General features: G+C 41.0%; 1 protein-coding gene across 1 annotated transcript; it reads left to right on the top strand.

The window, feature by feature from the left end:
- The first annotated feature begins 697 nt into the window (after window positions 1-697).
- Window positions 698-14,666, top strand: DIPK2A (divergent protein kinase domain 2A). The gene is made up of 3 exons (XM_083848847.1): window positions 698-1,645; window positions 9,033-9,336; window positions 11,832-14,666. The coding sequence occupies exons 1-3, from the start codon at window positions 992-994 to the stop codon at window positions 12,161-12,163; spliced, it is 1,290 nt and encodes a 429-aa protein (XP_083704973.1). The 5' UTR covers window positions 698-991; the 3' UTR covers window positions 12,164-14,666.
- Window positions 14,667-15,360: the final 694 nt, after the last annotated feature.

The raw sequence follows: 15,360 nt of genomic DNA, 5'->3' as shown, positions 1-15,360 counted from the left end.
GTGCTTAAATGTATGCACCATGGAAATGAAGTAACTGGTAGACATCCGTTGCGCTGCACTGCCCCAACACCGGTCAGTCAGTTATCCCTCGTGCACTTTTGGGACCGAGCAGGTCTGCAGTGACCGGGGAGCGCAGAAGACGGGCTGTCGCCCGTTTTTCAGTCACAAATTGGAGGACCCATCCAGTCCTGGACTACCGTGAGGAGTTTTGGGGCCCCGTGTCGTTTTGTGAGGAGCCGGCGGGGGGCAGTCGGCGGGCACCACCCCGCGCTGCCGTCCCCTCAGGGCGAGCCGCGGCCGAGCCGCCGCTGAGGGGCAGCGCCGAGCCGCGGTGCCGCCGTGACGGGCGGGGGACAGCGTCGTGACAGGCAGCGATGGAAACGGCGATAGCGGGGGCTGAGAGAGGTCGCGTTAAGGGCAGCTGACGATCTCTGACCGCTCCTAACCGGGACCGGGGGGGGGGGGGGGGGGGTTACGGTGGCAGCCGGCGCCATCACAACTCCCCCGCCCGCCCCTCCACCCCCATCTCCTGAAGGAGGCGGGTACCGCCCGCCCCGCTCCCCCCCCCGAGCCCCGCCCTCAGGAAGAAGCGCGTACGCCAGGCACGCGGTCACGTGCAGCCAACCGCCGCGGCCGCCGCCGCTCTCCCTCCAAGGCCCCGCCCCCTCCCCAGGTGGGCGGGGGGAGGTGGCGGAGGAGGAGGGGGCGGAGGGGGCCCCTCAACGGCGGCGGCGCCGCGGCCCCTCCCCGTGGGCGTGCCCTGCCGTGGCGGCGGGCTGCTGGCGCCGCCCCCCGCGCCTTCCCCCCGCTGCCCTCCCCCGCCCGCCGTCCCCTCAGTAACTTGGCCGCCGCTCGTCGGGCGGCGAGGCGGCCGGTGCGGGTGCGGCGGGGCTGAGGGAAGGAGGGGGGGAAGCGGGAGGGCCGGGGCCCGGCTCGCCTCGCCTCGGCTCTGCTTCTCTCGGCCCGGCCCGGCCCGGCCCGGCCCGGGACGATGCTGCGGCTGGTGTCGCTGAAGTTGGGGCGGCTGTACCGCTACGTGAAGCTGGCGGTGCTGGGCAGCCTGGCGGCGGCGCTGGTCCTGAACACGCACTCGCTGCTGGCCTCGCTGCAGCGCAACGAGCTGGCGGAGCGGCGCTTCCTGCAGCTCAATAAGTGCCCGGCCTGCTGGGGCACCAGCTGGTGCCGCAAGTTCCTCAACGGGCAGCTGCGGCTGGAGAGCTGGGGCCGCCTGCGGCTCCTCGACTTCTTCAACGTCAAGAACGTGTACTTCGCCCGCTACGGGGAGCCCCGCGAGGGCAGCCGCCGCGTCGTGCTCAAGCGCCTGGGCTCGGCGCAGGAGCTCGCCGAGATCGACGCCAAGATTTGCCGCCGCGCCACCGGCAGGGGCCGCTGCGACCTCCCGCAGGCCCTGCACGCCACCGAGTTCGCCAGCCTCAACGGCGACGTGCGGCTGCTCACCCCCGACGCCGTGGAGGGCTGGTCTGACCTGGTGCACTGCCCCTCGCAGCGCCTGCTCGACCGCCTGGTGCGCCGCTACGCCGAGACCAAGGACTCCGGCAGCTTCCTGCTGCGCAACCTCAAGGACTCGGAGCGCATGCAGCTGCTCATCACCCTCGCCTTCAACCCCGAGCCGCTGGTGCTGCAGGTGGGTCCCCCGGGGCGCCTCCATGGCGGTGCCCCCCGTACCGCCGCGCCCCCGGGCCCTTCCCCGGCCGGGGAGGGTCGCAGCCTAAAAGGAGCACCAAATCAGCCTGCCGTTGTCTGCAGTGACGCGTTTTATATCCTTTAATTAAGGGGGCTGATGGCAAATTGGTAGGCAGATGTACAATATGTTCTAAATTTCGGGGTTTATTCAGGTTTTTAATTTAAAAGCTTACGGTAGACCACGGTGTCCGTGGCACCGCTCGCTGCTCCCCTCACACATCTGTTTACACTGGGCAGTGCCTCTCCGGGCTTTACATTTCAGCACCCAACACCGCTGGGGGAACTCCAAGCATGCTGAGTGTAAGTTTGGGTTCCGCGTTGTTCTGTCTAGCTACAGAGCCATCCTCACTTCTATGCAATTCTTTTGTTCAAAAGAGTATTTGCAAATACGTGTGAGAGCATCACTGGTATTTGCAGCATGATTGCTGTCATGAGCATCTGTTTCTCCAGGGAGACGGCCAAGAAATTCCTAGTGCCCAAATTGCTAGTGCTGCAGGCTTTGACCTCCAGCAAATTCACCTATCGGTTCATTTTTAGAGAGTGTGTTTATGAACTATACTTACTTAAAAACATTTTTGGCTAGCATGCCTTCAGCCTTCTAAGTACGGCTCTTGAGGTTTGTTTGCAAAGTTCCCAGCCGACTTCTCAGCAGACTTGGGGTACAGCGTGTCTCTTCTGTTCTGCTCTGATGTTGCTCCAGAGCACTGTGAATAAGGAAACTCCACTTAAATGAGAAGACTAGAATTTCTTTGCTTTGCTGAGTATATTTGGAAACTTCATGAGAATTGGTTTGTTTTGGCTGTGGTTCATACAGCTTACGGTTTTGGTTTTGAACACGTGTTCCAGCATACTGAGCGTACGCCTAGGTAGCTGCAAAACAGCTCTGCATGTTTCTTCTGAATTTGCTGGGGGTATTACAGCTTTTAGGGACAAAACTTGTGGCAGAGTGGCATTCCTTATTGTTGCGGGGTGCCTGAAAGGCAGCAGGCAGCACTGGCTGACTCCTGTCAGCTCCTTGATAAGGTGAGGATGAGCCCTGAGGCTTTCAGGCAAATTTGTTGAAGTGATGAAAGTCTTTGGAAGCAGAACTTAACAAGGGCTTTGCTCATCAGAGCAGGTCAGATTGGTGGGAAGGAAGGCAGCTTTTACCAATCTGCAGTGTGGTCAAGTTCTGGCACCTCTAATCAAATCAAAAGTGTTTTGCAGAATATTGGAAATTGGGATGTATAGGCATAGCCTGGAAAGCGTTTTGAGGGAACTTCAGACCAGCTTTGTGCATTACAGAACTTGTAAAGTTAATGTGTTCTCCAGAAGAGTGTTTAGAAACTTTGCTAATGGGTAACAAAGGCTTGAATGTCTTCCCTCGATTGGGAATGAAATACCTTACCTATATGAACCTGAATTAATTTTACTCGTTTATGTAACACAGCACTCCTTTCTCAGCCTCTACCAGACGGGTATGTAAGGGATGGATGATAATCTCTTATGCAGCTTTATAAGATGCGAGGTACTGTCTGAGAGGTGAAGTTACTGTTCAGAAGTGATAACTGGCTACTGAGGAGTTTGCTTGTGTTTGTACACAAGATACGTGAAGTATCTTAAGGTATACTTCCTGCAATATGGTGAGGGCACATATTGTTGTGCGAATGAGACCTGGAGGCTTCTTCTAAAAATTAGCTGTTCCTAAGAAAGGAAGCCTGCATGATGTCGCATGAAGAATAAGACTTTAATTACAAGGAAAATAATAATAATAATAAAATTGATGTATTTAATTGGTGCTTCTCTTTGGCACCAGTAAATACAAGGAAAAGTATTGCCATTTTTTTGCCTTGAGCTTTTCATGAAGCACTGCTGTAACTTTTAAATGGTCGCGAATGAAAGTTTTGACGTGGAGACGTGGAGATAACTTCTAAACTCTTTGTGCTCAGTGCATTGAAGTTCTGTGTCAACCAATGCATAGGAGCAACCAAATATAAGCAGACAGTGAATTTAATGCTAGGTATTTGGCTGAAAAAGTCACTTTAATCATCTACTAGAGCTAGTAATATATGGATTTTTATCGAAGATTGGGATTTTACCTTGAAGCCTTTTCTTTTCTGTGTGTTAAATTACCATTTTTACTTTGTAAAATCTCACCAAACTAGTTAGTACTTACATCCTTCCACATTTTTAATCAGAATTCACTTTGGAATCAAACAACCTACATGCGAGGGTTTTATTCTTTATCTGTCTATCTACCTATATTTTAAGCTCAACATGTAGGTGCTTAAGATTTAACTTCTGACAGGTTTGGCATTTTCCTTCCTGTTTCAAATAATGCTCTCCTATAATAAAGGCAACTACTTCTTAGTATATTTGTGTTGCTTTGAAAGGAAACTTAAAATCTAGACAAACTTTGCTGTTAAAAGTAAACAAATACTTATAAGTAATATTGTTGTGTTTGTTTCCAGCTATAGAAGGTGGTTGTGAATTATAGCCAGAGTGCATTAATGCAGCCTTTTCTCCAACTGTAGCTTTTATCAAGGTTGTGTTTTCTCTGCAAAGCTGTTCATAATTTAGATTCTGTAAAGGAACGATAGTGAATGTATCTATTGCATATATAATCTACAAGTCTCAAAGACAATTATTTTTTCAGCTCTAATAACAGTTCCAAGATCTATATGGAAAATAGCTGTATTTCTGCATTGTATACATTGTGTAATTCATTGCTCTGCCCTCAGATATACATTAAGGTTTCTAAATACTTAACCTTAATAGCTTAATTCTTCTCTCAGCTTCTGATCATCGCTTATTCCTTGTGTACAGACCAGCTGTATCTCTGTTCCAAGTATTGTAGCTCTCCATGAATAGTCTGTTGCCACGTAACATTTTTCCAATTTCTCTGACATCATTATTTTTTTTTACTTCTTTTTGTTCCAGTAAGATCAATAATTGGCATCTGACAAATATTAAAACATGAACTTGAGCAGTTTAACCAAGTGTTTTAGAGAATTACTCTTCTGGTCCGTACCTAACTCAGTATGAGTTATTTCCTCAAGCCATACATAACTCAGTAAGAAGTGAATTCTTCTTGTCTTGGGTTTCTCATTTATTTATTTATTTTATCATGCAGCAGCTCTAGCAGTAGGCTTTCTGTAGCCCTAGTCTAAATACAGGGGTAGAATGCCATCCACTTTTAGTGCTTGGTGCCTTTTAAGCTTTCTTCATGATTCAATTTTGGTGTTTCTGACCGATAATTGTTATGTTAAATACCAAATAGAGGTTTCAAGGCACTTACCAACACTACCTGGTGTGTCCTATATAGACTTGTAGTACTTGATTTGTTTCCCGGCTCATAGAGGTACAGTACTTTGGCATACCGAGTAGTACTTAGAGGAAAGTCTTCAACGTTTTGAAATACTGAACACTGATTTGTATGAAAAAGTTTAAAACCTAGTTGCCTGAGACCAGTTGTTACTACTATGTCATGTAATCTATGGTTGATTTGAGGTTTTTTTTGATCACTTGCCATTTCCTATATTATTCAAATTTAAAAATTCATTGAAGCATGCACATTTGAGCTCACACACATTACACCTGCATACCAAACCCTGAAATGCCAGTATTGTCCATTTGTTTCTAGTATATCTGATGTAGGGGGGAAGCTGTGGTTTATTTCCCTGCAGTACGGAAGTGAGGCTTTGTTTTAGTCTCCCACATTTTGCAAATTTCCTTCAGAAAAAAAGGCAGGCCATCTCTGCTACCGGTTCTTTGCAGTGGTGCATTCCGGACTCATCACTGATGAGAAATAGATAGTGATCGTTGTCTGTTGCAAAATTAATCTGAACAAACTTGTATGGACTACAAAATAGTTTGAACAGGTAACAGCCACTCACAAAATTCAATTTTCTTCACTAAGATTCTTACATTTAATCATTATTCATCCCTTTCCTTGAAGAAAAGACATTTTCTACTGAAACTATGAAATACACCTTTTACAGTTCAAGTGTGTTCAGCGTGATCATTGAGCATCTTCTGAGTGGGTTTAGATGTAGAGTTGTCTGTGTGGTTTTGTTCCATGGTGTGTAAATTAAGCCAGTAACTGGCTGAAATGCGCGAAAATCGAACAGAAGTTGAATAAATGAAAGGAACCTGGTTTCAATGGGATTACTAATATTTTGATGAAACAAAATATGCTCTTCACTGTGTGCCTGTATGTATAGGCTATCTGTCTATATAGCCTGTGCAAACACAGCAGGTGCTCAACTTCTGTGGGAATTTCAGAAATATTAAATAATTTGGGGTATAGTTGAGAATGAAATGGTTTTCATCACACTTGCATTCACAAATACATTAAATACTTATCTTCTAAAAAGGATCAGTTCAGATCTGACAAAAGAAAGCATCTGTTTCTAGAGTATGCTTTTTAATTTCCTCTACATCTGAAAAGTTTCCCAGTAAAATCTGCTCTCCTAGTCTGCATGGCTCCGGAGCTGGACTTATTTGCCTTGGTGACTAATGCAGCCCTCCTTCTGTTTGAACTGCAGAATCAACAGCGCTCTGTGAGAACTAACTCTTTTCCTTTTGAGGAAGAACATATTATTTAAATTCAACTTGCTGTGCCAGCTTGTGCCTGGGCAGACAGAGGTTGGTAAGATGAGTTTAGCAAATGTGTTGTGGAGAGGCAGTTTTGCCATCAAGCCTTCAGAGGCATGACAAGTAGTAAGCAGTCTCCTGTGTGTTGCATATTTGCATACATTTTTTACCTTTCATCATATTTAAGGTATAGTTCTTTGTAGTTTTGTTTTTAACATGGAACTCAACTTTATATAAAAATTGGTATTGACATCTTCTAGAGTAGTTTTGAAAATGAAAAGGTTTTTTAGATGATACAGTGGAACAATAGCTCAAAGATGCCTATTGTCATGAGCTGTGCTGTTTTTTTCCTTTGGATTTGATTATTAAGGTGAATTATATGCTTGATTATGATAAACTATTATTCTTTCACATGTCTAATTGCAAGTGTTTCTGTGTTACTGCAAGCTACAATAGGTCTTATCAGCTTCAAGCTGCTCAGTCTTTCCTGCATGATCTAATTCACAGCTCTGAGTGTTCAAAACCAGTGGCAGATTTGTCTGTCTTCTCATGTTTAGACAGATGGAAGTGAGGAAGACAAATGCATTAATAGTGTGTTTTATGCTTGGGTGAAATGATAAATTCATCCTGTTAATTCTCAGTATTTCTTCCGAGACTGAGACTACAGCATATCTTTTTTTAAAGACCTAAGTGTGGTATTATTCTTCCAGGACAAAGGACACTTTGTTCCTCTGGCAGGGTTTGTTTAGGGTTTTAAGGCTTGCTTACTGAGACATCTTGTGTAGCTACTCTATTTAGGGCACCAAAAGTACTTTTTGGTGTATGTGACTCTGGGAACGGAGTAGCAGGAGTTCGGTTGTATTAATAGTTTTCCATCTTTCTGTTAGACGATTATCCATATTGCTCATTGAATAAAGATGACAACTTTTAATGAGGGAAAACTTACTAAGCTACATAGTTGTAGCTTTTCTTGTACACTACTGTATTTTTAAACCCTTAAAAGCGTAATTGTCCATGGTTTCCATGACATTTGTGTGTATATTCACAGAGAAAATCTGTGTGTATCAGAATTGCAGATTCATTTATCAGATGGACGTTTCTGACTGTGAGCAAGAAGGTAATTTTGATCTTAAGTGTCAAATGCAAAGTTTTAAGTCTTCAAATAGCATATTGAACTACAAGATGATCTGATCAAATATTTATGCTACTAATAATTTGAGAATTAAAATAAGAACTATGTTGTCCATTACTGTACAGAAGCGTGGGATTTTGGGCTGGTATCTGTTAAGCTTTTTGTTTCTAAATGCAGTTTGTTTGTGAAACCATGTTCAACAACTGTACAATTTTGTGTTCATCTCTTAGTGGCTTTCAAAATGGTAATACATTTAAAAAAATATCATCCTGTTAAGTTAGTTGTAATTTTAAGCAGAAAAATGCTTTCAAAATAGTGAAAAAAGTTAAAAAGATGAGACCTGTGCTTCAATTGATATTCTTGTCAAATTCACCGAGTGAATGCAAATCTGCTGAATAGGGCACTTGAACATATTTTTATCCCCTTCTTCGGCTACTGACTTGGGTAATGAAGTGTAGATGTGGTTGTTACATGCCAGTTGGAAGGGAGCCAGCACAGAGATGTTGTTTGTACATGTGCAGATGTTGGCAGGATTCCCTGTATTCCTCTTGTCAAAAGATCTTTTTGTTGCCACAGAGTTATAAATATATCCGTGTAACAGTACGGTATGGGGATACTTTGCTGGTACTGTTCAGGAGGTTCACTTCTAAACAAGCAAAACTGATCCAAGAATTTCTTGTTTGAAATGAAATTTTGTGTACTCAACGTAGGAAGCATAATAGATGTGTTCGGAGGTAAGTGTGCCTTGGTGGCTAACACTGTGTGTTTCAATTCAGTTTAAGCCATTACATAAATCCCTGCTGATGATGAAAAGGAGCGGTCCTGTTAGCTCTTCCTCTTCCCTGCACCTGGCTGTAGAGGCCTCCCTCCGTCCCCTTTCCAGCAGCAGCACGATGTGATGGGAGCTACCTCTGGCTGCTGGTCCAGCTGAGCATCAGCCTGGCAAGCACCAGCTGTGCTGCCCTCCTGGTGGTACACAGGAGGAGATGGAAACGGATGTGTCTGATGGACTGGGAGGAACATACAGCCCTTCCTTTACCATGGGAGCGTGGCCCTGGTTGTGTTCACCTGCTTGTGATTGAGCTTGTGTTTGGGAGGAGAGGCAAACTGAGCGGGACTGGAACATAGTAAAGGAGAGGGGTGGAAGAGAAGAGGAGTAGGGTGGTCCAAAATCATACCGAAATACAAAGATTTAGGTATTGTTGCTGTGGCAGTTTGATTTATTGCACTAAGTTGTGCTAAAATGGAGCAAAAACATCTTTTCAGGCAGTGTACTTGTTTTAGTGCAGTAGATGTGTATAAAGCACCAGTAGATAAACACAGTTGATGGAAGAGTGTGTGTTTATGTATGTACATAACATATGTGACAAGCTCAACACATGTATTTTATCTCAGGTCCTCAAGCTCTCCTCTTCAGTAGTCCATCAACACGTTTTCCTCACATAAATATATTTTGTGTTGTTTTTCTTTCCCTTCCAAACTTAGAGGTATGTGGAAATTAATTTTTGCTAGTGTTGATGTATGTTTACAGGTGTTTCTCTCTAAATTTTATTGAACAACCTATTCAAGTACAAGCTGTTCTGTATTAATGAAAATTTTAAATGTTTCTTTTTATTTCTAGAGTTTTCCATCTGATGAGGGTTGGCCGTTTGCAAAGTACTTAGGAGCATGTGGAAGAATGGTGGCTGTCAATTACGTTGGAGAAGAGCTGTGGAGTTACTTCCATGCACCCTGGGAGAAACGAGTGGATCTGGCCTGGCAATTAATGGAGATAGCTGAGCAGCTGACAAATAATGACTTTGAATTTGCACTCTACCTCCTTGATGTCAGCTTTGACAACTTTGCAGTTGGACCAAGAGACGGGAAGGTGATCATTGTGGATGCAGAAAACGTTCTGGTAGCAGACAAAAGGTTAATCAGACAGAGTAAGTCTCCTCTTACTTTGCCTCTGTGCCTCTTGCTTCTTTCTCTGTGAGCACCATATTAAAAGTATGTGTAGGCGCTAAAAAAAAAAAAAATGTTTTGTTGGCTTCACAAGTAAAATACTAGCTAACAAACTAATTAGTTTTCTTCTACAATTACACTACTAATTAGCTTGACCAATTTGTCAAGTTTATGAAGCTTCGATTTTACCTAAATTTGATTTACATGTCCTGTTAATCTCTGTAATCCTATTTAAAGGGAGAGGTGGGGGTGGGAGGAGAAGTTCAGGACAGACCTAGACAATCAGATGGACGGATAGACAGACAGATGGGCTGGCTGGCCGACTTGCCTGCCTCAGCTGAAATAGGGTCCTTTTGGCTTTTCCAGATGCCTGTAAGAAGGAAGTCTTGGCATTCTGTTTGCTGATAATGACAAGACAGTCTTGCTGCCTGTTTTCCAGTAGTTGCCTAGCCTGCCCCTATTTCAGCTATTCACATAGGTGCTCCGTAATAATGGAATTGAAGGGTTGGATAACTTTAGTTTTTAGTGCTGCTTCCACATAGGAATAGCGAGAACTTGTTCATCTTTCTGCTGACTGTAAAAGCAGTAGTAGAGATCTTTTGATGAAGTGGCATTACATGAGTTTTTACTCCTTTTGAGCTTATAAGGAAAACTTTGCAAACTTAAGGGCTGGAGACATTAAATGTGAAATCTGAGATTCTGCAGAATTTTATGGCAGTAAGCCAAGTGATTCCACTTTGCTTTGGGTGAATGGATTTTTTTTCAAGCCTTGCAAATATACTTCATATGCTGTGCTACTGAATTAATTTTAATCTAAGCTCCCTGAAGATGTATAACACCACCACCAAAAAAAAAAAAGGATACTTTCTCATAGAGAAGTGTGTAGATAGCAAATATACTGAATTATCTGAATTTACCAAGAAAACCTTTTTATGTACTGGATATTGAGTATGTTTACTTCAATATTCATGGACACGCAAATGAACTTTCGCTTTTTTCCAACTTCTTAAAATAATATTACTTAGGACTTAGCTTTTCTAGCGTGTCTGAATTGCTCAGTCACAAAGATGACTAAATGAACTATTAAAAAGCTGATGTGTGCATGGAATAGTAGCAACTAGCATCTTGCATAAGCTGAATGCTGGAAGTGTCTTGCATCTGTTGTCTAGTTTTCAGACTAATTTGGCTCTAACTGGGGTTTTGCTGCATCAGTTGTAATCTAGCAATCAGAAAACAAATGACTACAAGGAAGTTCTCAGTTGTCATATAAGCTTGACATTTAATGCTGATTTCATTAATCTTCTGAAAAGTTTGATTAAACAATCTCTGTCTGGAATGATTAATGTGCCTGTTTAGGTATTTGAATATGTGCACCCTGTCCAATTGCACTGTACAGTAATAACTAATTGTGCTTCATGTGGTAGATTATATCTGAGTCTGTTTAAGCCTTTTTCCCATTTCTCCTGTGATGCTGGCCTTTTCTTCATTTTAGGCATGCTGCTCATTGCATGAGTTTTACATGGTATTTTCATAGCTTAGCAATCATTCCTCAGTTTCTTTTTTTTCAACACTGACTTTCAGTGCACATGAGTGAGTACACTAATAGCTCAGAGCCTGCCAAGCACTGGGAAGTTTTTCTTTGTATATCACAGTGCTCAAAGAGATCTACAAAACTAGGGGACATTAGTAGTTAGCACTTAAAAGGCACATCTGTAGTTACCACTTACCTGTTGTTCTCGAGATAATTCATGTGAATCACGTTTTCAGTTAAAGCAAGCTTTGTGATAAGACCACTAGTTGTACCTTCAAATTTTTATACTTTTAAAAATATATGTAAAGAAATGTCTCTGTATGTTCATAAATGCTGTTTTGTTTTATTCATTTTTATTTTTTCTTCAAAGTTTGTGTGTAATACATAAGCTTTTTTATACACAGTTTTTAGTTACTACTGTGTCTAAAGTAAGAGACTGGACCTTTATGGCAATTACTTTGCAGTGTGGTGTTTTTTTTTTTTTGTGCTTTGGTAGACCACTTGCCAATGTTCTAGTTCCCAGGCATCTGGAGAAACCAAATCTTAACTGTTGCTAAAATAAATCATGTTGCTTGTTTGTTTTTCTCTCAACTCCAGCTGCGAATCATTCTATTGTAGTTGCCTGTGCTACATTTTTCCTTCTGGGTATGTGCATGAATGTGGATTTCTTCTGTTTTGTTTGCTATTTTTTTCTTCTTTTCTCTTTAGATATTTATTTTATCTTCTTTCTTTCCTTTATTTTTGTAGTGATAGAAGCATTTCAGCAGACAGGCGTATCAAACTGTCAGGTGAAATCTTGGGAACAGGAACATTTAAGAGTGCCTTTAAACAGGGCCAGTTTATAGTTTAAATAGCACTAGTTTTCTGCGTATTGAGCTGCTGATTATATTCAGATGCAGATATACTCTTTTCTCCTTACTTCTTTTTTTAACTTATATTTCACAGATAAACCTGAAAACTGGGATGTATGGTATGAAAGCAAATTTGATGACTGTGATAAAGAAGCTTGTTTGTCCTTCTCAAAAGAGATTCTTTGTGCTCGTGTCACTGTGGACCACAATTATTATGCTATTTGTCAGAACCTTTTATCAAGACATGCCACGTGGCGTGGCACTTCTGGAGGACTACTTCATGACCCCCCAGCTGAGATTGCCAAAGACGGCCGCCTCGAAGCCTTGCTGGATGAGTGTGCCAACCCAAAGAAGCGATACGGCAGATTCCAAGCCGCAAAAGAACTGCGTGAATACCTTGCACAACTCAGTAACAATGTGAGGTAGTCCGCAGGGAAAACTTTCTGCAACACTGGCTAAAACACTATTGCAAAGACTCATAGAAAATGAAGTCTTGAACTTGTGTTCAAAAGAGAAAATAAAGAAGTGAAACTAGTTTATCAGTTTTCTAAGTACCATAAAAATAAGATTTTATGGTATTATAATGTTCCTTTGGAAACAGACAAGGTACTTACTGAATCAAAACTTGAGCTACTATTGATTCTTCTCCTTAGCTATTTAAAAGGGAGTTGGTCAAAAATGACTGTGATAGCTTAATTGACAGCTTGTGTGTCAAAGGGTACTTTACATAAAACTGCATTGGTATCACAGTTTTGTGAAGCTGATGTTCTTACTTGGAGAGTCAAGTTAGACTGATGGCCTGTTTTAAAGGCCCTTTTCATGACATCATTGTCTCATTTTTGTGTTTGTTTAAACACCTTGAAGTGGCATTTACTTACAGGTAAATATAGCTGTCTGCATTGTTTCAAATTTAACAGGCTTTCATGTTAATGCTGTGCAGTACATTCCTACTGTAAGAGCAGTATTCCCACGTTTACTGTCTAATTTTAGGGGGTTTTACACTGTATTTAACTATGCTTAGGTGTTGTGTGTGTTTTTTTTAAGGTCATCATAAACTCAAATGTTATTTGAATTAACATTCATTTGATGTCTTTTGTAGTTCTGCTATTGAAGATAACACTTAATGTAATTATTGCACAAGTTTTTTTACCCTTCATGCCAGTACATACACGACTGTTCAGCAGGAAATTGCAGTATGAGCAAACTCTCATTTAATAGAGATTATTTGAGGAGTAAGGAGAGACTAAGATAAAAAGTTCTGTATTAATTTAAATTGGGGATAGGAGCTTGACTAAAAAAAATTCACTACTCCAGTGTAGTTGAGCATAAACCAAAGAAAATGGTTTTGTTTATTAGTTCCTAAACTAAGTGTAAAGAAAAAATACTGTGCTGTAGTGAAGCTAATAATTCTCAAAATTCAGATTGCATTGGTTGTTGCTTACTATTTGCAGAACTTATAAAAACTATGCGCTTATACTAGAAGAAAACCCTAATTTGAATGAAAGTGTAGAAGGCTGGCAATTTGTTTTACATAATTACCAACTCTGTTGAATTGAAGTCTAGTCAAGTTTACTGAATATTCATCTTTTAGTTTACCAGCTAAATTGATTAAACACTATACACTCTAGACACCTTTTTCTTGAACAAAGTTTGACTATTCCCAGTACAGTTAAAACTGACTTATTGAGGTTTGTGTAAATCTGAATTTCTTCTGATAAATAAAAAATTTTAAAAAACCTCAGTTACTGTTACAAGAACTCACTTCAAAGCTTGTTTTTCAATTATTTAACTAGTAAAATGCTTCATTTTCCTCAAGTCTTATTCAATGCTCTAAGGAAATGTATGCATATTATTTCTGGTAACAATAATGAAGAAAGCTAACATTTCTTAAATGTATGCATAAAACAATATTTCACTCAGACTAAAGATTCTGAGTAAGATAGTGTGTATGCTAATTTCAAGAGCCAAGTCAATGCAGTTCATGCTGCTTCAAAAGACTGATGGAAACTGTTGCTTTACCAAATTGTTGCAAGTGCAAGGTGAGGAAAATAGCAATCTTGTGGGTCCTTCTCAAAAAGTGCAGCCATATAAAGATGTGGTGTGACTTTGTTTTCTTAGACAGCTGTATTAAGGATATTTTAGACTTCTAAATTCCCATTTCATCTTCTTTGCATATATAGTTTAATTTGCACCAGTTCTTGTCTTAATTGTTTTCTGAAGTTGAAGGACCAAGGCAAGTTTTAATTTTCATTTCTACCCTCCCCTTGTTTGAGGACTATCCTACATACTTGCTCTGGCATATTCTGTCAGAGAATGTGTTCATGTGATTTTTTTCGTCATAAAATCTACTTATCTAAGAAACTAGAATAACGCTAGGTGTAATACTACCCTACCATAAAAGCCTTGACTTGTCACTAAAGTTGATTTTTTTTAACCATCTAGTACATTTCCGAATGAGTGAGTGGAGTATGATTGTTAAAGTTTTAGAAGAAACAAACACTGCCAGTTCTCACTACTACTTGAGGCATTTCTGTAGCCGCCAGAATGTCCTATCACATCTGCTTTGGGGTTCACTTCCCTCAGAAACAAGTTACTAAAGCCAATTGTAAAAGGAATTTGGAATTTTAAAAAATACTACAGGGAAAACACGGAGAGCAATAAATCTTGGTCAGTTTGCACCTATCAGATATTTATTGTACAATAACAATTTATATTTTTAGTCATTGTCCATTATTATTAACGAACACGGTGAACTATTTTTGAATGAGATGTTTGGGGTTTGTATGTGCATTACAATTGTCCTTTTGTACTGTAAGTTACTGTTTGATTGGAATATTTTATCAAAACTGTCTCCCTGTGCCTTTATATTACAAGAAAGTTGTTTCTGCAACTTCTAATGATATTAATAAAGAATACTTTAAGAATCTCATCTAATTTATTTATTTTCTGATGTCATTTGTTCAAGATTGACTTAGTCCAGGCTGTGTTAAAAGGTACATTGAACTGGTATTGTAAGTGCTCCATAGTCAACAGTGACAGCAGCAAAGAACATTATTCTTCCCCTCCTTCTTTATAATAGACTATTGGATCAAAATCATAAGTGATCTCCCAGGAATCTTTTCCTATTTGAGCTTATCAAAAGTAGGACTCATTTTCTTGAAAAAAAAAATTGATTAAACCATACCTTCCAGTTTTATGAACTGAAAGATTGAATATTTTCAAATTAAATAGGTATCTTCCCTCTTTGAGGAATTTATTTTTCCTTGTATTTGGAGTGGTTCATATCGCTAGTACCATGGTCTTTCCAATACAATATTTTAGCGGTTAATATAAATGTATATATATACGCATAATGCCTGATGTTTCTTTTTTTCTTTGGATTTTTCAGAAAGTATTTGCATTTCAAATTAACACCTGCAGTGATACCAGAGCATGACTTTTTGAGCCTCTATAAATAATAGGAAGTGTCAAAAACACTTCAAGTTTTGATTTTGGTTGTGTTTCTGTTGCCTCAACTTACATCTTCAGGAACTGCAAATGTGCAAATGGAAACTTGTAAACATTTCAGCTACCTCAGAAATCAAGATTAAGCCTCAAGAGGAAACTGGCATGAGCAACAGCTG

Source organism: Anser anser, assembly GCF_964211835.1.
Source record: "Anser anser genome assembly, chromosome: 9".
In the NCBI taxonomy this organism is placed as follows: domain Eukaryota; kingdom Metazoa; phylum Chordata; class Aves; order Anseriformes; family Anatidae; genus Anser; species Anser anser.
This window is presented reverse-complemented; position numbering and strand designations above follow the sequence as displayed.